Genomic DNA, 26906 nt, shown 5'->3' on the forward strand with positions numbered 1-26906 from the left:
TCCAAATGTATTTTTTAAATGTTGTGACAGTGTCTGCCTCAACTACCTCCTCTGGCAGATCATTTCGTACACCCACAACCCCTTGAAATGTCCCTCAGGTTCCTATTAAATCATTCCCCCCTCACAACCCTACATCCTCTGGTCCTTGATTCCCCCCTACTCTGGGTAAAGGGCTCTGTGCATTTACCCTAGTTTCCGTTAGTTGATTTAATTTAAAGGTCCTTGCAAAAGAAGAAGTCCAGCCCAGATTTTAGATTGCACAACGGTGTGGCGCTGGTCACACCGTGTACCAATGGGAAGTGTGGCTGAAGATGTTTATTTAAAGTGGTGGGCTCACAAATTGCCAAGCGTCATTAGTGCGCTCATTAGACATGTTGATGCTTTTCGGGAGTAAGGTTGGTCGCCTGACATTCGCGGAGAAGCGGGAGAGAGATGCAAACAGAGAGGAGCAGCTCGCTGCCTTGTCCCGGGAAGCTGGATTCAGTCTGTACTGAGAAGTCCCAACCTTTTCCCCTGCTCTCCTCGTATCTCATTGACAGCATTTTGGGGCGCACCAACCGGCCCGTGAAACGCCAAGATGCCCCCTCGTCTGGCACCAGAACTGGGAAAAACTTCAGGGGAGAAATGGTTCGAGGTAGAACAGAGAATGGAAGCAAATCACTTCAAATGGAGGAAAATGCGGGTGAGTTGTTGGAGACCTGATCGTGTTGGTTGGGGAAGAGCATTGATACAAAATACGCACCTTCCAAACACAAAAAACAATTTATTCGTTGATAAAGAATTTTCGAAAAGCCTCTGCTTATTTATACCTTGTTTTTGTGTGTGTGTGTGTGTGTGTGTGTGTGAGATGATTATTTATTAAACAGCAATGTATAATATAAAATAGGAGACATGTATAAATGTATAAGACACTGTATAGACATATAAATACGGGAGCATTGTTTAAAAGGTGTAGGCGACTCGTTGTTATTTTTGCAACGTTATCGAAATATATCTGGGTGAATTGTTATGATTTGGTTTTCGTTTCTATCTTTGTCTCTTCAGGTCATTTGGCCGGTTCACGGAAGCAAACGGTGGGTTGGCATCAGTTTTCACCTGGTCTTGGTCGTTCTGAACCAGAGGGGGGTAAAGGAGGGTTTGGACGCCGGGATAATGAAGAGAGGAGCGAGCCCGACTCGCTTGCAGCACCGGTGGAGAGACGAGGCGAACTGAAGGTGCCAAACGCTCTGCCTTCAATGCCGGCTGGAAAAAGTGATGGGGAGAGAGAGAGTGGGTCAGGTAGCCAGCCGCTGGAAGAGGGAAAAGAGGAGGAGAGGACAGACGAAGTGGCGGATGAGAGAGAGTGTGTGGAGGGTAAAACCAGCCTTCACTACTTCCCCTGTATCGATGAACAAGAGGACGGGCCGTTCAAACGGAAACAGCGTCGCTACAGAACCACATTTACCAACTTTCAGCTGGAGGAACTGGAGAGAGCTTTCAGAAAAACCCATTACCCCGATGTCTTCACAAGGTAATGGAGGGTCGGCTCAGGAAACTGCCAGCGACCTTAACTATCTCCCGCAGTCCCTGTTGCGTTTGCACCGACCGTTTAAAAAGTAGTGCATATTAAATTAATGTATGATGAGAAATGATTCCTAGAAAATACCACACAAATGTTAAAATCTGCACCCTCCTCTTCTCTTCGTTAGACCTCTGCTTCTTGGAATAACCACAGTAAGGCAACCCCCTCATAAAGATGTACAGTTAGTCATACAGCACAGAAACTGGCCCTTCGGCCCAACTTGTCCGTGCCGACCCATCTACGCCGGTCCCACGCCCGCCTCCCCTAAACCTTTCCCATCGATTTAACTGCCCAAATGTCAAATTACAAAGACGTGAATACGAATGATTCAAATATTGTCCTCACAATACCCTAAACAATAAAATAAATCGCAAAACTAATTTGCCTCGCACGAGTTGAAAGATATCTTCTACCCCGTTTAAAAAAAAGTAGGTTGCATTTAAAATTAAAATATGATTAGAAATGATTCCTAGAAAATACCGTATAAATATTTAAATCCATTTTTCCCCTTCTTCTACCCTAACGATTCACTCTGCGATATTATTTTCCCACTTTGAGAGAATGATTTATAAAGATTGCATATCGGGACCGTTCAACGTGTTCGAATTATGTTCAATTATTTCATTGGATGTGACGATGAAATATTATCTCCGCTCCTTAAAGAAATGAATTTACCGTAACGAAATTGTGTTGAAAACACACATTTCTAATACGAAAGGAGATTTGTCCAGATGCTGGAAATGTGGATTAAGAACAAAGACTGGCGGAATACTCTTGCCCAGAGCAGGGGGGTGGAGAACCAGAGGACATAGGTTTAGGGTGAGGGGGGAAAGATTTGAGGATTTATTTACACCAAGGGTGGTGGGTGAATGGAACAAGGTGCCGTGGGAGGTAGTCGAGGCAGAGACTGTCGCAACGTTTAAGAAACATTTAGACAGGTACATGGGTCGGACAGGTTTCCAGGGATATGGGCCAAACGCAGGCAGGTGGGACTAGCGGCGATGGGGCATGTTGGTCGGCATAGCCTAGTTGGGCCGAAGGGCCAGTTTCCACGTTGTATCACTCTATGACACCATGGCTCTGTGACTCGATTAGTCTCGGGGATAGACCGTTTAGTGTCAGGTCCGCCGGATACTAATGTTGTGCATGAAATATTAGTCGGGTTAAACGTGGACAAAAATGTGTTGTGTTTCTCCCCAGGGAAGACCTGGCAATGAGACTCGATTTAACCGAAGCACGGGTCCAGGTATGTGTGTTTCTAACTCCTTTATGCGGTGTAGGGACGGGACAGGGTGCTGATCAAATGCAGAATTGCGTTAACTGGGGCCCGTGGGCGTAAACGCGGGAGGGGCATGGCAGATACACAACCGTCTCTGAGAATCTCAAACATAGGCACAGAGCGCTGCAGTATCTCAGCGGGCCAGGCAGCATCTATGAAGGGAAGGAAGAGGTGGCGTTTCGGTTCGAGCCCTTCTTCAGACTCCTGTTTGTGCACGGCGCTTTAAACATCGAGTTAGAAACAAAAAACATCAGATGCTGTTTTATACCAAAGATAGACACAAATTGCTGGAGTAACTCAGCGGGTTAGGCCGCATCTCTGGAGAAAAAAAAGGATAGGTGACGTTTGGGGTCGAGACCCTTCCGTCTGAAGAAGGATCCCAACCCAACCCGAAATGTCACCCATCCATTTTCTCCAGAGATGCTGCCTAACCCGCTGAGTTATCCCAGCACTTTGTGTCTATCTCTGCTTTAAACGTGTAAACGGGAGAAATCTTCGTGAGAGAATTCTGGAGAAATATTTTATAATAGATGGCTGGAGTTAAGACTTCCCCATTGCTTAGTTAGATGAAGTCACACGTTCAAGCATTGCTGCGGTACCTCCTGATGTAGGGGGGCAGATCAAAGTTAAATTGTCCACATTCAGTGAATTTTTCACTCCGATTCCGTTCTCTGGGGATGGCGAAATCACAAAGGGCTTTGGCGAGTGTCCGTGAACAGAAACCATATGGCGTTTAGCACCAGCGGGACTGGGCGGTCTGGGCACGATTATTTAATTAAAACATAAACCCCTCCTCGCCTTGCAGAGCAAATGCAAACATTTCGAAGATGTCTCTTATTATCAGAAATGATTAAAACGTCAACACGAATCCAGTTATTACACAATAGTCACACACCTCTTTTGCGTTAGAACAAATAATCTTTTTTTTAATGAAATCCAAAAAATAGGACACAAAATGCTGAAGTGACTCAGGGGGTCAGGCAGCATCTCTGGAGAACATGACTACTATGAAATTTCTGGGTTTTTTTTTCACATAATGATTATCGTATAATGTGAGGAGAGAATTGTTTGATAACTCGATGATTGGTTCGCACGTTCTACGATAGAGGTTTTGGCCACATCCTTTAACTCGCGTTATCGAGGCGTTTAATTTTACAAACACCATGATTAACAAAGATTTAACGTTGAGAAAGCGGAAAGCCTTGCACGTAGAAATAGTCGAGAGGGTCCAGACTGTGAGAAGAACGGGTTTATCAGAATGATGCCTGGATTCGGGGGTATTGGCTATAGGGAGAAGAGAGGTTGGACAGACTCGGATTGTTTTCTGTGGAGCGTCAGAAGTCGCGGGCAGGGAGACCTGGTAGAAGTGCATGGCATTGTGAGAGGCATAGTGAGGGCGGACGGTCGGAATCGTTATCCAAGGAATTGAAATGTCAAATACCGGAGGGCATCGCTTTAAGGCGAGAGAGGCAACGTTTAAAGGAGATATAGGTGTCAAGTTGTTGTTTTTACGCAGAGGGTGGTGGGTGCCTGGAACACGCTATACGGGAGATGATGATAGAGGCCTCTCCATATCCATGCACATCATCCATACCTCTCCCTGCATATCCATGTGCCTAGCCAACAGCCTCCGACATACCGCTCACTATACTCACTTACACTATATTCAGTGTACAATACCAGACTGACTTGAGTGGTATGTCGGAGGCTGCTGGCTAGGCACATGGATATGCAGGGAGAGGTATGGATAATGTGCAGGCAAACAAATAGTTGGCTTCATGTTCGGCACAGACCTTGTGTTCCTGTGCTGTGCTGTTCCATGTTCTCTCTTCTATGTAACTGGCGACCTCAGTGTAAGATACCAGACTGACTTGAGTTCTGCAAAGCGTAGAAAGGAACTGCAGAAAGACACAAAAAGCTGGAGTAGCTCAGCGGGACAGTCTGGGGAGAAGGAATGATTGGCGTTTCGGGTCGAGGCCCTTCTTCAGGCTGGTGTCTGCACCAGTCAGAAAGGAACTGCAGATGCTGGTATACACCGAAGATAGAGACACGAAGCGCTGGAGTAACTCAGCGGGACGCGTAGTACCAGGTAGAAAAAGGATAGGTGACATTCCGGGTCGGGACCCTTCTTCAGACTTAGTTCTTAGTTCTTCAGTCTGAAGAAGGGCCCCGATCTGAAACGTCACCCATCCTTTTATTCAGAGTTGCTGCCTGACCCGCTGAGTTACTCCATCACTCTGTATCTGTATTGAGTTCTGTAAAGTACAGACCCAGAGAATGTATCTTCCTTGTGGAAATGTAGTAACAATTGAACTCACCTTTCATCCACTCAAACGCGATAAAAGAAAAATCGCTGGAAATATTTAAAACCCTTTTTGCCGCTGAACTAACGTTGCTGCCGATTTCAGGAATGGGACCTCCGGGTTAAGAGCTCAAGTCACCTCCGGCGTCACCCTGCACGTACGATGTTTCAGTTCGCTTTTCCATTTGGGTTGAAAATAAAATCCACTCTCCTCAAATTATATGTTGCGAATCGCTCTGTTGTCTGAGTTGGGAAATGCTCGGCTGAACCACATTGAGAGTTATGTACACGGAACTGATGTGAACTGCCAGCGAATCAAGAGTGTTTGAAACATTTAAAAAGAGTTTGAAAATTATCTTTAAACATTGGCATTGGGCACAGGTATACCAGTTAGATCTTCCCACCGTACAGTTTCGCTACTAGCATCGGCGCAGTGGCGCGCTGCCTCACAGCGCCAGAAACCCGGGTTCGATCCCGGCCTCGGGTGCTGCCAGTGTGGAGTTTTGCATGTTCTCCCTGTGACCGCGTGGGTTTCCTCAGGATGCTCCGGTTTCCTCCCGCGTCCCAAAAACCTGCAGGTTTGTCGGTTAATTGGCCTTCTGCAAAATGCCCCCTAGTGTGCAGGGAGTGGATGAGAAAGTGGGATAGCATGGAACTAGTTTGATGGTTGGCGTGAACTCAAACGGCCTGATTTCCATGCTTTAACTCTGAACTCCAGCCATGACTTGTATCTTTTACAAATGAACCCCAATCGAAAGTAAATGAAATGTAAAAAACGTCAATCTCAAATAAATACAAAAAATACCGGAAACTCTCAGCGGGTCAGGCAGCACCTGTGGAAAATTAAACTGGGGTATGGTCTCAGATCAGCGACCCTTACTTAGTCTCAGCGGGGTTTAATGCAGTCTTTGACCTTAAACGTTAACTCTCCACAAATGCTGTCTCCTACATTGTTTGTACTTAGACAATAGACAATAGGTGCAGGAGGAGGCCATTCAGCCCTTCGAGCCTGTACGCACCGCCATTCAATGCGATCATGGCTGATCACTCTCAATCAGTACCCCGTTCCTGCCTTCTCCCCATACCCCCTCACTCCGCTATCCTTAAGAGCTCTATCGAGCTCTCTCTCTTGAAAGCATCCAACGAACTGGCCTCCACTGCCTTCTGAGGCAGAGAATTCCACACCTTCACCACTCTCTGACTGAAAAAGTTCTTCCTCATCTCCGTTCTAAATGGCCTACCGCTTATTGTTAAACTGTGGCCCCTTGTTCTGGACTCCCCCAACATTGGGAACATGTTTCCTGCCTCTAATGTGTCCAATCCCCTAATTATCTTATATGTTTCAATAAGATCCCCCCTCATCCTTCTAAATTCCAGTGTATACAAGCCCAATCGCTCCAGCCTTTCAACATACGACAGTCCCGCCATTCCGGGAATTAACCTCGTGAACCTACGCTGCACGCCCTCCATAGCAAGAATATCCTTCCTCAAATTTGGAGACCAAAACTGCACACAGTGCTCCAGGTGCGGTCTCACCAGGGCCCGGTACAACTGTAGAAGGACCTCTTTGCTCCTATACTCAACTCCTCTTGCAACGTTTTCCGTTTCCCCGTCTGGAACAACATCCCCTTGGGCAACTATTTCACTCAGAATGGAGTCACGAGGAACTGCAGATGCTGGGATCTTGAGCAAAACACAAAGTGCTGGAGGAACTCAGTGTGTCAGCTAGCATTTGTGATGGGTATTGGACAGGTAACGTTTCGGGTCAGGCTGCAGAAGGATCTCGACCCTAAACGTCGGCTGTCAATTCCCCTCCCCAAATGCTGCCTGCCTCACTGAGTTCCTCCAACCACTTGTACTTCATTTAGAAACGACATTTTAATTCGTTAGTTTAGTCCAGATTAGTCCAGAAGTCTCCTTGTGACACTAGGGCCACCGAAAGCGCCATTGATGATTTCCAGGGTGCTGTTAATTAATTGTGGTCCTGATCTATTGGAGTAACTCAGCAGGACAGACAGCATCTCTGGACTGAAGGAATGGGTGACGTTTCGGGTCGCGGCCCTTCTCCATTCCTTCTCTCCAGAGACGCTGCCTGTCCCGCTGAGTTACTCCAACATTCTGTGTCTTTCTTCGGTGTAAAGCAGCATGTGCCGTTTCTTCCTGGACATGGTTTATTGGTCAGCCTCGGGGAGGGCACATTCTGATAATGTCGCGTTGTGCCTTTCAAGGTTTGGTTTCAAAACCGCAGAGCCAAGTGGAGGAAGCGTGAGAAGGCAGGGAGCCTGGCACATCCGCACGGGTTGTCCTTGAGTAGTCCGCTGGGGCTCTACTTGGATGTACCGCTGGCCCAATCCACCGGCATGGATCCGAGTTGGAGGTCGTCATCCATACCAACACTCTCTCCGGCGACAGCACCCAGCGCCTACAGCTCGGCAGCCCAGCTAGGAATCAGCACCTTCATCGGGACCACCTTCCTCAGACATCCCTTACTCAACCCACACTTTGGAAGGTTGGTGGAACCATCTCCGGACTTATTGCAAACAGTACTGACCATCCTTTTTATTGTTTGTGGTCATAAGTCATAGGAGCAGAATGAGGCCATTCGGCCCATTGAGTCTACTCCGCCATTCAATCCTGTTTTGATTTATCTTTCCCTCTCAACCCTATTTTCCTGCTTTCTCCCCATTACTTTGACACCCTTACTGATCATGGACCTGTCAATTCCAGCTTTATAAATACCCAATGACTTGGCCTCCACCGCCATCTGTGGCAATGAATTCCACAGATTCACCACCTTCGGACTAAAGAAATTCCGCCCGAGGTCCTTTTATTCTGAATGATATTATGCATCACGTTCTCATTTAACCACACACGCAGCGCGGTTTATTCATTGCGGAAAGAATAATATGAAGACAAAGTAACATTGGAAATGTTATTTAATCATTTATAATTAACGTCGATATCGGGAGTTAAAACCAACATTGGCGGTGAAGGGGAAAAAAATCGCTCTTTGGCCCATCAATATGATGCCAAGACCAACACTTATCTACCTGCACATAATCCATATCCCTCCATTCTCTGCACATCCATGTGCCTATCCAAACGCTGAAATGCCACTATCGTATCTGCCTCAACCACCAACCCCAGACAGCGCGTTCCACACACTCACCGCCCACTGTGTAAAAACATTGCCTCGCACATCTCATTTAACCCTTGCCTCTCTCTGGTCTCTGGTCTTCCTATCCTCGGGGGGGGGGGGGGGGGGGGGAGGTTCTGACCCTCTCCCCCAGCTCTGCCTCTCATAATTTTATATACTTGTATTAGGTCCTCCCTCAATCTCCGGCATTCCAAAGAGAACAATCCACGTCTATCCAACCTCCCTCCCCTTGCAGTTCATACCTATCCTTCCTTTGTCCCACCCCCCCCCCCCCGACATCAGTCTGAAGAAGGGTCTCGACCCGAAACGTCACCCATTCCTTCTCTCCCGAGATGCTGCCTGACCTGCTGAGTTACTCCAGCATTTTGTGAATAAATCGATTTGTACCAGCATCTGCAGTTATTTTCTCATACCTTCTAATGCTCTCTTGCTCTCTTGCTATCCACTTTGCTGCTGTAACACTGTAAATTTCCCCGGTGTGGGACGAATAAAGGGATATATAATAATAATAATTCCTATAATAATCCATATAATCCATATCCATATAATAATAATTATAATAATTATTATTATTATTATGATGATGACGACGATGATGATGATGATGATGATGACGACGATGATGATGATGACGACGATGATGATGATTATTATTATTATCAGTAGTAGTATTATTGTTATTGTTATTGTTATTGTTATTGTTATTGTTATTGTTATTGTTATTGTTATTATTATTATTAATCCAGGCGTCGTTTTTGTAAACCTCTTCTCCACCCTTTCCAAAGCCTTCACTCCCTTCCAGTCGTGGGACGACCACAATATTCCAAATAGGAGGAACTGTTATGTGAATTCTGAATCGAAGCCTGAGATTTATGATCAATGGTTGTTAAAATACAACGAAAGTAATTTAAGTGGGTAGGAAAGGAACTGCAAATGCTGGGTTAAACGGAAGAAAGAAACGAAAAGCTGGAGTAACCCAAGGGGTCAGACAGCGTCTCTGGGGAAAAGGGATGCGTGACCCGAGACGTCACCTCTTCCTTTTCTCCAGCCCGACCCGCTGAGTTACTCCAACTTTTTGTGCCCATCTTTGGAAGTAATTTAAGATTGGATCGTGGATATTGCATGCATGTTTTTTTTCCAAACAAAACCCACTAACAATACCCTTGCGTTTCAATTAAATGAAACCGCTTCATCGATTGAAGTAAGCATTATTTCACTGTTCTTACCAGGCCAAACCATGCCTCAATGGGATCTCAATGGGATGTGGTTCCAATGATATTGAAAACATATCCAGGTAACCGTGCTATGAAAGAAGTAAAAGGGAATTGGGAGAATGGAGCAATCGAATTCAGATCAGCACAATTTAATTCGGCCTCCACTTTCTTAACTCTTTGAAAAGGAAAGGCGAGAAAAAATATACAAATGATTAAAAATCTGAAATCTCACTTTTATGATTCATGGTTTTTGAAATGAAAATATTGATCGCATATTTATTTATATAGTGTTGTATATCCGGGTCCTTCACTCCAGTATCTTATCACCCTCCGAGCATTGACAACCCATTTTTTTAAATTAAGTACAGTATTCACGATTAAATCCCCGCACTCTTTGGATAACTCGACGGTATTAGTCTGCAACTATCCAAATCATTTTGTACTATTCATTCCAATCAAATTCGGAAGAAAGGTCTGAAGAAGAGGCTCGACCCGAAACGTCGCCTATTCCTTCTCTCCAGAGATGCTGCCTGACCCGCTGAGTTACTCCAGCTTTTTGTGTCTATCTCCAATCAAATTCAACCCCTCTCCAGCCATGAAGGCTTTCTTTCCCATTAATACAATCGAAGAATGTGGCAACATATTTCAGAAGAAGGGTCTCGTACGGGAAACGTCACCCATTCCTTCTCTCCAGAGATGCTGCCTGTCCCCCTGAGTTACTCCAGCTTTCTGTGTCTATTTTCGATTAATAACATCGAAAGTGTATTTATAGTTTTCCATTTTGTTTTCAATACGGGCAATTTTGCGATCGTATCAAAAAGAGTACTGTGTAGGAAGAAACTGCAGTTGTTAGTTTCAACCGAAGATAGACACAAAAAGCTGGAATAACTCAGCGGGTCAGGCAGCATCTCTGGAGAAAATGAACAGGTGATGATTCGGGTCGAGACCCTTCTTCAGGGGTACTGTTGCGTTGCGGAAGCAATACGGCTTAACTATGGCGGTGAAAGGGTTAACTGTGTCCCGAGCAGAGTTAATCTTATTCGGACTGTACAACGAATAAGACCCATGTCGGAATTTCACCCCAGCCCAGAGTAACACTTATATCCCCATTGATGAATTATTGCTGGGCCGATTTTCGCACTTCTCCGCAGTGTGTCCGATGCAATTCAATATATCCTGGAGCATTATTCCAGCCATCAGTCCACACCAAGCTGTGTCGTTGTATTTCCTGATCGATTTTCTTTAGTTTATTAAATGCAAAATAGCTCACACCGGGTCCGGTAATCAAAGCAAATTTACAAGTGCAGCAAATATTTTCAACCTTTAATAGCCAGCCATAAATTACTGAAGGGTCTCGACCCGAAACGTCATCCATTCCTTCTCTCCAGAGATGCTGCCTGACCCGCTGTTACTCCAGCATTTTGTGTCTATCATCGGTCTGCAGTTCCTTCCCGCACAATTAATTGCCATAATTGTTTTGTTGTATTTGGAGTCGGTGCATCTGAACAATAAGGACTATAACGCTATTAACTCAGAAACAGCCATAACTGGCGTTAACGCTGTCAAGTTAAAGTAAAATTTAACGGTGAAATGGAAATCGGGCCATACTTAGGGCGCCGAGACCGTGGAATCTTTCAGTTCAAACACCCAAACCAGTTATTGATCTGAAATTATGCCAGTTTCTCTTTTTGCAGATGCTGTATGACCGTTTGGGTCCTTTCCAGAACCTGGCATAATTAGCATTTGGTTGTTTTTTCTCCAGTGTTAGAATTGACCGGTTGGAAAGGGTGTAATCAGAATCTGCAACACTTCATTTCTTTTGGTGCTGAAGAGGTTTACCAGAACGCTGACTGGACTAGAGGGTATTAGGTTTAAGGAGAGGTTGGATCGATTTCTCTGGAACGTCGGAGGTTGGGGAGGAGACCTGATAGAGATATATAAAACTATGAGAGGCGTAGTCAGAATCTTTTTTATCCCCAGGGTGGAAATGTCAGACTAGAGGACATAGTTTTAAGGTGAGAGGGGTAAAGTTTAAAGGAGACGTGCGGGACATTTTTTTTAAATATACAGAAGGCAGTGGGTGCCTGCAACAAGCTGCCAGGGGGGTGGTGGAGGCAGATATGATAGTGGCGTTTAGGATGCTTTTGGATTGGCATATGGATATGCAGGGAATGGAGGGATATGGATTATGTGCAGGCTGATAAGTATTGGTCTTGGCATCATTTTGAAAGGCCAAGCGGTGTGTTTACTGTAATCTATCAAACAGTGTTTAGGTAGGCACATGATCCATTTATTTCCATTCCCCAAATATCCACGTGCCTATCAAAACTGTTATCATATCTGCTACCAACATTATGCCATCTTAATCTAAACCTCCTTCTGGCCTGATTGTTGTTGGCCGAAGGGCCTGTTCCTGTGCTGCACTGATCTCTGTTGGTCAACATGTGCCCTAATAGGTAAACCCATCCCACCTCTCTTCCAACCCCCCTACCCCCCTACAATAATCAGTCTAAAGAAAGGTTCCGACTCAAACCGTCACCTATCCATGTTCTCCAGACATGCTCCCTGTCCCGCTGAGTTGCTCAGCATTCTCTGTATCGGTGTAAACCAGTAGTTGCAGTTCCTTCCCACACATGTTCTCCGGAGATGTTGCCCGGCCAGCCGAGTTACTCCAGCACTTTGTGCCTTTTGTTTTAATAAACCAGCATCTGCAGTTTCTTGTGTCTGCAGCTGAATAGTTTGTTGTGTTTTGCAGATTCTTCACGGCGATGAACCCTCTCATGGCGACCTCCCTGATTGTGAAGCCCTCCGTCCCATCAGCGGACCCCGGCCCCTTCCCACCGCACTCAGACTCCACCACCATGGATAGGAAGTCCAACAGCATTGCGAGCCTGAGACTGAAGGCTAAAGAACACACAGCACACGGCCCCGCCATCTCTCTGCTCCCAAGCTTCACCGCCTCGGGCAAGCAGATCTGTTAAGGACCTCCAAGTAACTAGGCTGTACTTCAGCGACCGAACGGACAATATCTACAGATAAAACAACCCGTGAGATTGAATACAATCAGATAACTGTTGTCTGCCGAACTGGTACTTAGAAATGATTTAAAACTCACGGGCGGAATACATCAGACGAAAGACAAGTCTGCCAGGTTCGGGGAACATCGAGCCCCATTACCTGTTGGGAATGGGTACACGACATCACCTTTTAACTGTTAGTGAACCCTTAAATTCGTGAACTTCAGTCACATTCTGACATTCTGTAGGAGTATCTATTGCAGAACTGCCTTGTGCTCCAAGCAATTTATTTAAAAAGCCAAAGTCATTTCGAAAGAGACACCCGTGTTCATTTGGGCTGTGATTTTGCTTCTAAAAGATAGGGTGGGGGAGATGATGTCTTTATTTAGGGACTTTGTTCTGATGATGTCTTTGTTCTGTATAGCTAGGAATTTTAGTACACGGATCGCCACATGAAGATCTATTTAATTTATGAAATGGTATCTGATTCAACCGAATTATAGTATTTTAACAGTAAGTGCTTTGTCCCTTGTGGTTTCTGAGATTTATACAAATAAATAAAGGTGGAATTAATGATGGTGTCAGTGACATGGACGCTTCCAAGAAGTTGTTCTTTACACTGCGGCTGCATAAACAGAGCGTCAGAACCTCAAGGACAGCAGGGAGGGTGGAGTGGTTTTATTGTTCATAAGTCATAGGAGCAGAAGTAGGTCATTCGGCCCATTGAGTCTACTCTGCCATTCAGTCTTGGCTGATCCATCTTTCCCTCTCAACCCCATTCTCCTGCCTTCTCCCCATAATCCTTGACATCCTTGCTAATCAAGTATCTGTTAATCTCTGCCTTAAAAAATACATTCTACTTTAAAAATGGTTTAGTGTGCTGATGGGTTTAACTTTAGTGGGTTCATAAGTTATACAGTAGGTAAAGAATTGGGCCATTTGGCCCATCAAGTCTACTCATCCATTCAATCATGGCGGATCTATCTTTCTCTCTAAACCCCATTCTCCTGACTTCTCCCCATAACCCCTGACACCCGTACCAATCAACAATCTACCAATCTCCGCCTTAAAACATCCATTGACCTGGCCTCCACAGCCTTCTGTGATAATGAATTCCACAGATTCACCACCCTCTGACTAAAGAAATTCCTCCCCATCTCCTTTCTAAAGGTACGTCATTTTATTCCGAGGCTGTGCCCTCTGATCCTAGACTCTCCCACTAGTGGAAGCACCCTCTCCACATCCACTCTATTCAGGCCTTTCATTATTCAGTAAGTTTCAATGAGGTCCCCCTTCATTCTTCTAAACTCCAGCGAGTGCAGGGTTCTTTAAACTCCAATGTGTTGACTAGTACGGGCTTAGTTAGTCCGTTTTTGATTTAGTTTTGTTAGTTTATTATCACGTGTACCGAGGTACAGAAAATAACTTTTGTTTGCGTGCTATACAGTCAAAGAAAAAAACATACACATAACAATCAAGATGCTCACAGTGCACAGACACGGGATAAAGGGTACCTCTTGCATTATGGAGAATGACTTCGCATTCCGACCTGTCTGAGTCAGTGACACACTATTGTGCAGACTTTGTTTTAACTTCATCAAACCATACCATCTTCAGCCACATTTAACACCTATAAACATCTAACATGCATTGTTCTTTTTATATCTGCAAGCGAGCAACAACAAAACAAAGGATAGAGTTGAAGTTTTTTGCTTAAATTTCTTTTCTTATATCCCACCGCTGGGTCCATCAAACATTTTGCCAACTCTGGTGAAGGTTAGGTAGACACAAAATGCTGGAGTAACTCAGCGGGTCAGGCAGCATCTCAAGAGAGAAGGAATGGGTGACATTTTGGGCCGAGACCCTCCTTCAGACAGCTTCCTACACATCTGGTGAAGGTTAGGGCAGCACAGTGGCGCAGCGGTAGAGTTGCTGCCTTACAGTGAATGCAGCGCCGGAGACCCGGGTTCGATCCCGACTATGGGCGCTGTCTGTACGGAGTTTGTACGTTCTCACCGTGACCTGCGTGGGGTTTTCTCCAAGATCTTCGGTTTCCTCCCACACTCCAAAGACATACAAGTTTGTAGGTTACGGCTTGGTAAATGTAAAAATTGTCCCTCGTGGGTGTAGGATAGTGTTAATGTGCGAGGATCGCTGGTCGATGCGGACCCGGTGGGCCGAAAGGGCCTGTTTCCGCGCTGTATCTCTAAAAAACTAAAACTAAAAACTAGACTTGGTTTGAATGGGGTAAATGGTTAAGTGAAGACATTTAGTGGAAACAAGGAATTGTAGATGCCGGTTTACACATAAGGGCACAAAGTGCTGGAATAACTCAGAGGGTCAGGCAGCATCTCTGGAGAACATGGAAAGGTGACATTTCAGGTCAGAACCCTCCTTCATACTGAAGATGGTTTCCATCCCGAAACATCCCATATCCATGTCCTCCATAGACGCTGCCTGACCCGTTGAGCTACTCCAGCACATTGCACCCTTGTGAAGATATTTCTTTGGTATTGAAGTCCTGATGTCCAATTGTATTGTACACAAAATCTTTACTAATTCCAAGGCCGTCCCTAATTAAAAGAAACAAAAACATGCTTTTAACAGATAAAGACTAACAGAGAAAATATTAGTGTAGATTTGGTGTAAAACACGTAGTGCTGGAGCAACTCAGTGGGTCAATTTGAAGAAGAGTCCTGACTCGAAATGTCGCCTGTCCATTCCCTCCACTGATGCTGCTTGACCCATTAAGTTCCTCCAGCACTTTGTGTTTTATGCAAGATTTCAGCATCTGCAGTTCTTTGTAACTCCAGTGAGAATTGGTGGGCTTCGTGGGCCGAAGACCCTATGTCCATTCTGCATCCCTCTACAATTCTAACGTACATATGGTTCCTGCAAACAGAACATAGAACAGAACAACAGAGGAACAGGTCATTCGGCCCACAATGCCCGTGCAGAACATGATGTCAAGTTAAACTAATCTCCTATGACTGCAGGCGATCCATACAACTCCATCCCTTGAATATCCATGTGCCTAACTAAAAGCCTCTTAATTGCCACTATCGTATCTGCCTCCACCACCACCACTGTTGGCCCCAGAGCAGAAGCGTCCACGTCGCGGGGCTGGAAACCGGAAATGTCCTGAGCTAACTCTGCTACCATCATCGTCTACTGTACAAGTGATGGCTTCTAGTGATTGTCGCCGGAAGCTTGCGCCCTTTTCAGGATGGACGATGACAGTGATGTAACATTTGAAACATAGATGATGGACTCGAAAGAAGAAGAAGACCACCGCTAGCAGTGTGTTCCAAGCACCCACCACTCTCTGGATAAGAAAGTTTCCTTGAACATCTCCTTCAAACTTTACCCCTCTCATTTTAAAGCTATGCCCTCTATGGGAACAAAGGCTTTGACCCCATCAAGCCAAAAGGCTCTGAATGTGCAAACTCCACACAGACAGAACCTGAGGTCAGGAATGAAACCTAGGTCTCTGGCACTGTAAGGTAGTGGCTCTACCAGATGTACCACTGAGCTACCAGATGAAATATGAATTAAAAGATGTTCATTACAGACTGAAGACTTTCCATATTTTGGACGTAAGTGGTGATGAAGTTGATTAAAATCTTATGAGCGTCTCTCTTTATACCCAATACCCAAAACGTTTCCAAGACTGGGTGAACACAACATCTTCCTGTTTGAAGGGATTTGTTGTTTTTCACAGGGGAAGTTTTGTTTCGCCTGACTGATAACGATCGGGTTTCTAGTACCATACTAGATAGCAGAGACCAAATTCTCATTTGGGACCCCAGCATTACACTACCTAACCAACAGTTCTGTTGGAGAATGTTTAGTTTAGTTTAGTTTAGTGTAGTGTCGTGTCACATATACCGAGGTACACTGAAAAGCTTTTGTTGCGTGCTAACCAGTCAGCAGAAAGGCTATGCATGATTACAATCGAGTCATCCACAGTGTACAGATACATGATAAGGAAAATAATGTTTAGTGCAAGTCTTGTGTCGAAGAGTCACAGATCATAGAACAGGCCCTTTGGCTGGAAGAGTCCACATAGACAATCAACCACCCATTGATACAAATTCCACCTCAAGCCCATTTTGTTCTCCCACATTGTCTCTGATAACTCTTGCACACTTCCACAGATGCACCACAGAAAGCATACTCTCCGGTTGCATCATGGCTGGGTCTGGCAACAGCTCTGCCCAAGACCACAAGAAATTGCTGAGAGCTGTGGATGTGGCCCAGTCCATCACACAGACCAGACTCTATTGACTCCATCTACACCACGCGGACTCGGAAATGTAGCCCGCATAATCAAAGACGTCCCACAGCTCGGTCATTCCTTCTTCTCCTCGCTCCCATCAGGTAGAGCATATAAAAGCATGACAGGGTGCACCACCTGTCTCAGGAGCAGCTCCTTCCCCTCTGTTATCAGGCTTCTGAACGATCCTTCCATACTGTCCAATTCACCTTTACCTCATTATGGACATTGGAATTTGTCTATGGAACTAGTGCGCTACAATGCTGAGAACTATATTCTGTATATTTCCCTTTGTCCTACTATTGTACTTGAGTTTGGCTTGATTGTAACTATCTGTTTTAACTGGGCAGCAAGCAAAACAAAGCTTTCTACATACCTACATAACCTAAACCTAGCTTACCCCGAATCTTACCGATCCCAACATTCGAGTGGTAATTTACAGAGGTTGATTAACCCATCAACCCACATATCTATCTTTGCGATGCGGGAAAAAACCGGAACATCTGGAGAAGCCCACATCGAGAACTTGCAAACTCCACACAAACAGCACCAGAGGCCAGGATCAAACTCGAGTCACTGGAGATTAGAGTACTGGAGGAGATCAGTTGGTCAGGCAGCATCTGTGGAGGGAATGGCCATGCTTCGGGTTGGAGCATTTACAATTCCTCGAGTCATCACAGGAGGTTTGAGGCTGCTGAGCCACCATACCTCAGCTGACCTTAAGATCCCATGATACTTCATCCCAGAAGCTTTCTGGCTGATTTCTATTCCCCAGGCAATGTCATTAGAACTGATTAACTGATCATTAACTGATCCTTGCACCCATGCAGAACCCACTGACTTCACCACCAATTTCCATCCTAATCTTAAATATACTTGGACCATCTCTGACATCTCCCTACCGTTTCTGGATCTCACCATCTCCATCACAGGAGACAGACTAGTGACTGACATCTACAATAAACCCACTGACTCGCACAGCTATCTGGACTACACTTCTTCCCACCCTGTCTCCTGCAAAAAGTCTATCCCCTACTCCCAATTCCTCCGTCTACGCCGCATCTGCGCCCAGGAAGAGGTGTTTCACACTAGGGCATCAGTGATGTCCTCATTCTTCAGGAAACGGGGCTTCCCCTCTTCCATTATAGATGAGGCTCTCACTAAGGCCTCTTCTATATCCCGCAGCTACGCTCTTGCTCCCCCTCCCCCCATTCATAACAAGGACAGAATCCCCCTTGTCCTCACCTTCCACCCCATCAGCCAGCGGATCCAACAAATCATCCTCCAACATTTCCGCCACCTCCAACGGGACCCCACCACTGGCCATATCTTCCCATCTCCTCCCCTTTCTGCCTTCCGCAGAGACCGTTCCCTCCGTAACTCCCTGGTCCACTCATTCCTTCTTACCCAAACCACCCCTATCCCCGGGCACTTTCCCCAGCAACCGCAGGAGATGCAACACCTGTCCCTTTACCTCCCCCCTCAACTCCATCCAAGGACCCAAACAGTCTTTCCAGGTGAGACAGAGGTTCACCTGCACCTCCTCCAACCTTATCTATTGTATCCACTGTTCCAGATGTCAACTTCTCTACATCGGCGAGACCAAATGCAGGCTCGGCGATCATTTTGCTCAACACCTTCGCTCAGTCCGCCTTAACCAACCTGATCTCCCGGTGGCTGAGCACTTCAACTCCCCCTCCCACTCCCAGTCTGAACTTTCTGTCATGGGTCTCCTCCAGTGTCATAGTGAGGCCCACCGGAATTTGGAGGAACAGCACCTCAGATTTTGCTTGGGCAGCTTGCAGCCCAGCGGTATGAACATTGACTTCTCTAACTTTAGATAGATCCTCTGTCCCTTTCTTCCCCCCCCCCCTTCCCAGTTCTCCCACTGTCTTTCTGCCTCCACCTATATCCTTTCTTTGTCCCGCCCCCCTGACATCAGTCTAAAGAAGGGTCTCGACCTGAAACGTCACCCATTCCTTCTCTCCTAGATGCTGCCTGACCTGCTGAGTTACTCCAGCATTTTGTGATACCTTCGATTTGTACCAGCATCTGCGCAACTGCACAACTGATACCTACACAACTGATCATTATCATGTTCCTGCTTCTGTGCGCAAATTAATTGCTGTGTTTCCTGACTAAAACAGTGACCACAGTCCCAGAGTTACTATGAACTATTTTAAGATACCTTAAGATTGGGAATGGTGCCATTGGCAAGCCTGCCTTTTAGACTTTAGACTTCAGAAATACAGCATAGAAACAGGCCATTCGGCCCACCGAGTCCGTGTTGATCAGCGATCCCCATACACTAGCACTATCCTACACACAAGGGACAATTTACAATTTTACCAAGGCCAATTAACCTACAGACCTGCACGTCTTTGGGATGTGGGAGGAAACCGGAGCACCCGCATCTAACCTACACGGTCACAGGGAGAATGTACAATCTTCGTATGGACAGCACCTGTAGATGTTGCAGAACAACAGATAGCACCGTGTCAGAGCCCAGAAACTGAATGGGTTCATGTCGACTCAGGTGGGTGAATGAAATGAGTACTCAGCCAGTGATGCATGTGACTATTTTAAAGCAGTGGTTTGCTTCATCCAATTCTTCTTACTCATCATTAATTCTACAAAATGCTGGAGTAACTCAGCAGGTCAGGCAGCATCTCAGGAGAGAAGGAATGGGTGACGTTTTGGGTCGAGACCCTTCTTCAATGGGTGACGTTTCGGGTCGAGACCCTTCTTCAATGGGTGACGTTTCGGGTCGAGACCCTTCTTCAATTCCGCAGTTGCCTTACTGCGAAGAAGTGCTGTTTTACAACTGAAGTGCTTGATTAATCACAGTAACTAAAAATTTTAACTGAAATTTAATTTTATATTCCAAAGACTGAAAATCAATAGATTCTGTTCATTGATAAATATGTAGCTGTAAAGGTGACATGTGATATTAAAATGTGCCTTTTGTGGTAGAACTGTAAATCTAGAGAAATGTGTAGGAAGGAAGTGCAGATACTAGTTTGTACCGAAGATAGACACACAAAGTAACTCAGCGGGTCAGACAGCATCTTTGGAGAAAAAGAATAGATGACGTTTTGGGTTGGAACCCTTCTTCAGACTGAAAGATACAGGGGAGAGGGGATAAACTGGAGACGAGAAAAGGCTAGTGCAAGTCAGGGCCAGCAACAGATGACTTTGGGAAGGGTGGCGTCTCTAATGGCCCATTGTTGGCCTGGGAAGGTCTGCTAACGAGAGGGATACAAGAATGCGAACAGTGGAATGACTTAGGTGGTGGAGCATGGGAGGGAGGAGGGGGGAGTGAAACAAATGCAGGTTACTTGAAATTTCCAGATAGATGTTTTACATCCCAACTACTTACTCCAATCTGATTGCATCTCTTTCTCCTACTCTAATATTCTTAGTTTTAAGATTTCTTTTAACTTCTGTAATATATGCAGGAAGAATGTCAGCATTTGATGGCTTCCTGGACTTATTCTCCCAAACCAAGGGACTTGGTTCAAGGTGCTGGAGTAACTCACTGCTTCAAGGTGCTGGAGTAACTCAGTGGGTCATGCAACATCCCTGGGGAACATGGACAAGTGAAATTTTTCATGTCAGGACCCTTCTTCAGACTTGAGTCCCGCTGAGTTAATCCAGCGTGTTGTGTCTTTTCTTGGTAAGCCAGCATCTGCAGTTCCTTGTTTCTACATTTTGACTGTTCCACTACAAAATCTCCTCAAGCGACTGTTGTGTTGAAGCTAAAGGGAGAGTTTGTGCGGGCTAGGACTTTATTCCTTGGAACGCATGAGGCTGAGGGGTGATCTTGTGGAGGTGTATATAACCATGAGGGCAATGGACAGGGTGAATGAAGAGGCCTTTTCCCAGGTAAGAGGAATCAAGAATTGGGGAACATAGGTTTAAGAAGAGAGGGGAAAAATGAGGGGCAACTTGTTCACACAGAGGGAAGTGGGTATATGGAATGAGCTGCCAGAGGAAGTAGTTGAGACTGATGCAATAACAACCTTTAAAAGACATTTGGGCAGGTGCATGGGAAAAGTGGTTCCGAAGGATATGGACCAAATACAGGTAAACAGAACTAGCTTAGACGGGGGTGCCTTGGTCGTCATGGATTGGTTGGGCCGAAAGGTCTGTTTCTGGGGTGTATTAAGATTTTAATTGTAGACACAACTGTTCAAGAGAACTTTATTCACCTCTGCACATCCCAGGTCAGGCACCAGCTGCTTGGGTGAACATCACAGAACAGTGAGTTTATCGGTAGGTTGAAATTTTGTAATTCCACTCTTGTTCATAAGTTTAGGAACATCTTCATTTTATAGACTATGACTTTTAATAAACAAAAGCCCCCCCCCCATCTCACCCTATCAACAACAATCTACGATAGGCAATAAATGTTGACCACATAAATCGTCCTTAATTACTTTGATTGTCTGGGCTTGGTTGGTACCATTCTAGCATTCATTGTTGGAAAATAGTTTCTGTATATCTCCAGAGAAGTCACAAGGTGTAGGAGTAACTCAGCGGGTCAGGCATCATCTCTGGAGAAAAGGAATAGGCAAAATGAAAAGGAACTGCAGATGCTGGTTTGTATCAAAGATAGACAGATAGGTGACCGCTTTGCCAAACACGCGTTCAGACCGACAAAGCCTACTGAATCTCCCGATTGCAAACCACTTTAACTCCCCTTCCTATTCCCACACTGACCTTTCTGTCCTGGGCCTCCTCCATTGCCATAGTAAGGCCACACGCAAATTGGAGGAACAGCACCTCATATTTCAACCCAATGGTATGAACATTGAATTCTCCAATTTTAGGTAACTTCTACAAACACCTCCCTTCTTCCTCCCCTTTTTTCTTTCAACACTTCCCCCCCCCCCCCCGCCCCCTTACATTTTGTGCAACCTGTCAACTGATGAATATGGTTCAGCAACAAAAAGATGTAAACAATAATGATGAGATGACACACTATTCTTAAAAGCACTTGCTGTTATTGAAATTAAAGCTTCATGTTGGGATCATCTGTATAATTTAAATTTAGGAATGTACTTTATATGCATGTTTTGTGTGCGATCAGCTGATTGTAGCTAAAAGGAGATTGTTGAAAAAGAATTGTGATTCATTGATAAATGTAACATAGGAGTCAAAGCAAAACAATTAACATTCTACATTAGTAATATGTGCTTATTAAAGCACAGTGACAAAAACAGTAATGCTGCCTTACAACACCAGAAACCCCAGGTCGATTCTGTATGGAGTTAGCACATTCTCCCTGTGACCGCGTGGGTTTTCTCCGGGTGCTCTGGTTTCCTCCCACATACCAAAGACATACAGGTTTGTAGGTTAATTAGCTTCAGTAAAAATTGGAAAATGTCCCTAGTATGTAGGATAGTGTTAGTTGGCGTGGACTCGGTGGGTAGAAGGGCTTGTTTACGCACTACATCTCTAAACTAAACTAAGCTTAATTAAACTAAAATAAACTAAAGAAGATAGTGGTAGGAATTTTGGGGTTCTGGGATTGAAATTAGGCTAGTTATATCATTCAAACAGACATTCCAGACTAGCTTAAGTAAATTGCTCTCTCTCTCTCTCTCTCTCTCTCTCTCTCTCTCTCTCTCTCTCTCTCTCTCTCTCTCTCTCTCTCTCTCTCTCTCTCTCTCTCTCTCTCTCTCTCTCTCTCTCTCTCTCTCTCTCTCTCTCTCTCTCTCTCTCTCTCTCTCTCTCTCTCTCTCTCTCTCTCTCTCTGTCTCTCTGTCTCTCTCTCACTATCTATCTATCTCTCACTCTCTCTCTCACTCTCACTCTCTTTTCTCTCTCTCTCTCTCTCTCTCTCTCTCTCTCTGTCTGTCTTTCATTCTCTCTCCCTCTCTCTCTCTCTATTTTTTTTCTCTCTCTCACTCTCTCTCGTTCTCTTTACTCTTTCTCTTTTTTCTCTCTCTCCCTCTCTCTCTCCCCTCTCTCTCTCCCCTCTCTCTCTCTCCCATCTCTCTCTCTTTTTCTCTCTCGCTCTTTTTTCTCTCTTTCTCCATGCAACTGCAGGTCCTTGTGTCTACGTATTTAAACTCCTGAAAAGAATGTGACAGACTCCAAATTAATGGGTTAGAAAATAAGTAGTGCCAGAGACCTGACCTTAGGTGCTGCCTGTACGGAGTTTGCACGTTCTCTCTGTAACCGCGTGGGTTTTCTCCGAATGCTCCGGTTTCCTCACGTAGGGAGTGGATGAGAAAGTGGGATAACACAGAACTGGTGTGAACAGGTGATCAATGGTCGGCGTGGACCTGGTGGGCCGAAGGACCTGTTTCCATGCTGTATATATCTATACTAAATATAACAGAGCCCAAATGAATGAGGTAGATATAAGTAAATGGGTGCTCTCTGTAGAGAGTGTGTACATTCTCCCTGAGATCTGTGTGGGCTTTACCCAGGAACCACCAGTTTCTCCCCCCACACTCCAAAGACGTACAGGTTTGTAGGTTAATTGTCTTGGTATAAATGTAAATTGTCCCTAGTATGTGTAGGACAGTGTTAGTGTGCAGTGATCGATGGTCGGTGCGGACTCAATGGGTTGAAGGGCCTGTTTCCGCGCTGCACCTCTAAACTAAACAAAACAAAAAAGAATAAAAGCAATAATAACTGGCCCAATATCCAGCGGAAATCTTTGAACTGGAGGGAATTCAGGTTGTGAAAAGAAGTTTAAATTGAATGGAGCTAAGTGTAAGCTCCACTAAGACGTACAAGTTGAACAAGGACTGTTGATGAAGAATAGGCACTGGATGATCAGTTAATATGAGTTCATGAGGTGACCACAAAGTAAAACACAAGTGTGCTATTTAAATATTGCAGTTACACTGTTCTGTGGAAGCTAATTTTAACACTATTATTTTCATACGCTTCTGCCTGGCACCTTACGCATGGGTCTGCATTATTCCAATGCTTCATTTACCCAGTTCAGATCGTAACTGCCAGCTCAGCAGGTGGGGTGTTTAAAATAATTATCTCTCCTACAAACCTTTATCCCACGATAACAGCTCTGATTCCTTTGAGGTCTTACTAATCCAGCTGCAGGGCAAACTAACATGTTGTAAATACATAAATAGACTTGGAATTGAAAGAGAACAATGATCATTGTGGCAATTTGGATAGCGTTCATGAATATTGCATTAGAGATTATTTTACAGCAAAAAGCATCTTTAATCAATTCATTGTGCAACATATCAAGGCTTTATTTATGGAGATGTAAATTAAAATTTTTATTTCTTTTTTTTCAATTGATTACACAATTACAGATAATGGGGCTGATTTTCCTCTCCTTGGTGCTAGCTTTGATTTTGTTCAGAGGTTAGAAGCCTGACTTTCAACAGAACACAAAAGGGCTAATTTATTTCCCATTCTAGCACCACACCAGTCAAATAGAAAACCTTACAACTTACCGCTGACAGACACCGTGCATCTCACAGTCGAGAAGGAGAAGGAGAAGTGGTGAGGTTTATTTTTTAAATTCTTTTTCTGGGCGGCACAGTGGCACAGCTGGTAGAGCCAGAGACCCGGGTTTGATCCTGACTTCGGGTGTTGCATGTGTGGGATTTGCACCTTCTCCCTGTGACCGCGTGGGTATCCTCTGGCTGCTCCAAAAAAAGTGCAAGGGCCGTAGTGAGGTAGATTGGAAGAATCTTCTACCTAGTGTAGACAAATCAAGAACCAGAGGACATAGGTTTAAGATAAGAGGAGAAGGATTTAAAAGAAACCTGCTGGGGCAACTTTTTCACTCGGAAGGTGATGGTTCAATGGAATCAGTTGCCAGAGGAGGAGGTTGAGGCTGGTACTACGGCAACATTTAAAGGATATTTGAACAGGTACATGGATAGGAAAGGTTAGAGGGATATGGGCCAAATCTGGGCAGTGGGACGTGTAGATGGAGCAGATAGACACTGTAGATGGAGCACCTTGATCAGCATGGGCAAGTTGGGCCGAAGGGGCTGTTTCTATGTTGAATGGCTGCTTGACTATGACTCTGAATGCATCTATGCCATTTACTTTGACCACTCTCTGTGCTAACCAGGTCCACATTTTCACTGCTCTTTAGATACCATTGTTTGCTCTGAGCTCCCTATTGGATTGCAGGGTGACTGTCTAACTTTGGTGGCTTTGAATTATGCCTCAAATGAAAATATTCACTCTGCATTAAAACTATTTCAATGTGGAGACATATAAACTTACATTAGGTAACTCATCAGCCCCGGGTAAGTTGTCAATTTTATTGTCATGTGCACAACTACGGTGCGGTACAGGTAAAATGAAAAATCTTATTGCAACAGCATCACAGGCACATAGACTCCAACAACACAAAAACAAATTATACATCAATTACGCTTAAAATGACCCAAAGCATGCCTTAGGAGGCACAATGACGCAGCAGTAGAGCTACTGCCTTAGGAGGCACGAGACCCGGGTTCAATCCTAACTACAGATGCTGCCTGTACAGGGTTTGTACGTTCTCCCTGCGACCACATGGGTTTTCTCCGGGTGCTCTAGTTTCCTCCCACGCTCCAAAGATGTGCAGGTTTGTAGGTTAATTGGCGTCGTTAAAATTGTAAATTGTCCCCTGTGTGTAGAATAGTGTTAGTGTATGGGGTGATCACAGAACGGCGCAGACTCGGTGGGCCAAAGGGCCTGTTTCCGTGCAGTACCTCTAAGTGTAAAGTCCAAAATAAAGAAAGAAAACTGTGCACATAAAAACAAGACATTAATGCAAAAAGATAATAAGAGAGAAAACAAGTTAATAGTAGTGCAAGAGGTGGACCATAGTGACCCGTTGTCGAGGAAAGGTTCGGGTTGTGCAAGAAGATAGACAAAAAGTGCTGGAGTATCTCAATGAGTCAGGCAGCATCTCCGGAGAAAAGGATTTGGCGACATTTTAGGTCAGAACCCTTCTTCAGACTGAAAGAGTCACCTATTCTCTGGACAATTGGATGAGGGGCTTGAAGGCATTGTGGCCAACTTTGCGGGTGATACGAAAAGAGGTGGAGGGACAGGTAGTGTAGAGGAAGCAGGGACTCTGCAGAAGGACTTGGACAAGTTGGGAGAATGGGCAGAGAAGTGGCAGATAGAATATAGTGTAGCAAAGTATGGAGTCATGTATTTTGGTCGTAGGAATAAAGGCATAGACTATTTTCTAAATGGGGAGAGAATCGAGAAATCGGAAATGCAAAGGGACTTGGGAGTGCTGGTGCAGGATTCCCAAAAAGTTAATCTGCAAGTCGAATCAGTAGTAAAGAAAACAAAGTCAATGCTAGCATTTATTTCAAGCGGGCTTGTATACAAAAACAGGGATGTAATGTTGAGGCAACCATAAGGTGCTGGTAAGGCCGTATCTGGAATATTGTGAGCAATTTTGGGCACCATATCTGAGGAAGGATGTGCTGGCTCTGGAGAGGGTCCAGAGGAGGTTTACAGAAATGAGCAGGTTAACTAACCTCTGATGAGAATTTGTCGGCACTTTGCCTGTACTCACTGGAGTTTAGAAGAATGAGGGGGGACCTCATTGAAACATACAGAATAGTGAAAGACTTGGATAGAGTGGATGTGGAGAGGATGCTTCCACAAGTGGGAGAATCTAGGACTAGAGGTCATAGCCTCAGAATTAAAGGACGTTCTTTTAAGAAGGAGATGAGGAGAAATTTCTTTAGTCAGAGGGTGGTAATTCTGTGGAATTCTTTGCCACAATGGCTGTGGATATTTTAAAAGCAGAGAAAGATAGATTTTTGATTAATACGGGTGTCATGGGTTATGGGGAGAAGGTAGGAGAATGGGGTTAGGAGGGAGAGATAGATCAGCCATGATTGAATGGCAGAGTAGACTTGATGGGCCAAATGGCCTAATTCGACTCCTATCACTTATGACCTTATGACCTATTCTCTTTTTCCAGAGATGCTGCCTAACCTGCTGAGTTACGCCACTATTTTGTATCTATCTTCGGTATAAACCAGCATCTGCAGTTCTATCCTGCACATTAAGGTTGAGCAAGTTGGTTCAAAAATAAGCTGGTTGTCAGAAAGTAACTGTTCCTTACCCTGACGAATGATGCA

The 26906-nt window shown here is 44.9% G+C and overlaps 1 protein-coding gene across 1 annotated transcript; it reads left to right on the plus strand.

Moving 5' to 3' along the window:
- Window positions 1–358: 358 nt before the first annotated feature.
- LOC144600346 (aristaless-related homeobox protein-like) lies at window positions 359–13087 on the plus strand. Its single transcript, XM_078411924.1, has 5 exons — window positions 359–682; window positions 1045–1510; window positions 2762–2807; window positions 7371–7651; window positions 12269–13087. The coding sequence occupies exons 1-5, from the start codon at window positions 433–435 to the stop codon at window positions 12492–12494; spliced, it is 1269 nt and encodes a 422-aa protein (XP_078268050.1). The 5' UTR covers window positions 359–432; the 3' UTR covers window positions 12495–13087.
- Window positions 13088–26906: the final 13819 nt, after the last annotated feature.

The sequence above is a fragment of the Rhinoraja longicauda genome, chromosome 15, assembly GCF_053455715.1.
Source record: "Rhinoraja longicauda isolate Sanriku21f chromosome 15, sRhiLon1.1, whole genome shotgun sequence".
Lineage (NCBI taxonomy): Eukaryota > Metazoa > Chordata > Chondrichthyes > Rajiformes > Arhynchobatidae > Rhinoraja > Rhinoraja longicauda.

Excerpts from the sequence above, each read along its gene's own strand:
- LOC144600346 (XM_078411924.1), top strand. The coding sequence starts at position 433 with ATGCAAACAGAGAGGAGCAGCTCGCTGCCTTGTCCCGGGAAGCTGGAT. Across the intron at positions 1,511-2,761 it reads TACCCCGATGTCTTCACAAG|GGAAGACCTGGCAATGAGAC; the intron begins GTAATGGAGGGT and ends GTTTCTCCCCAG. Across the intron at positions 2,808-7,370 it reads TAACCGAAGCACGGGTCCAG|GTTTGGTTTCAAAACCGCAG; the intron begins GTATGTGTGTTT and ends GTGCCTTTCAAG.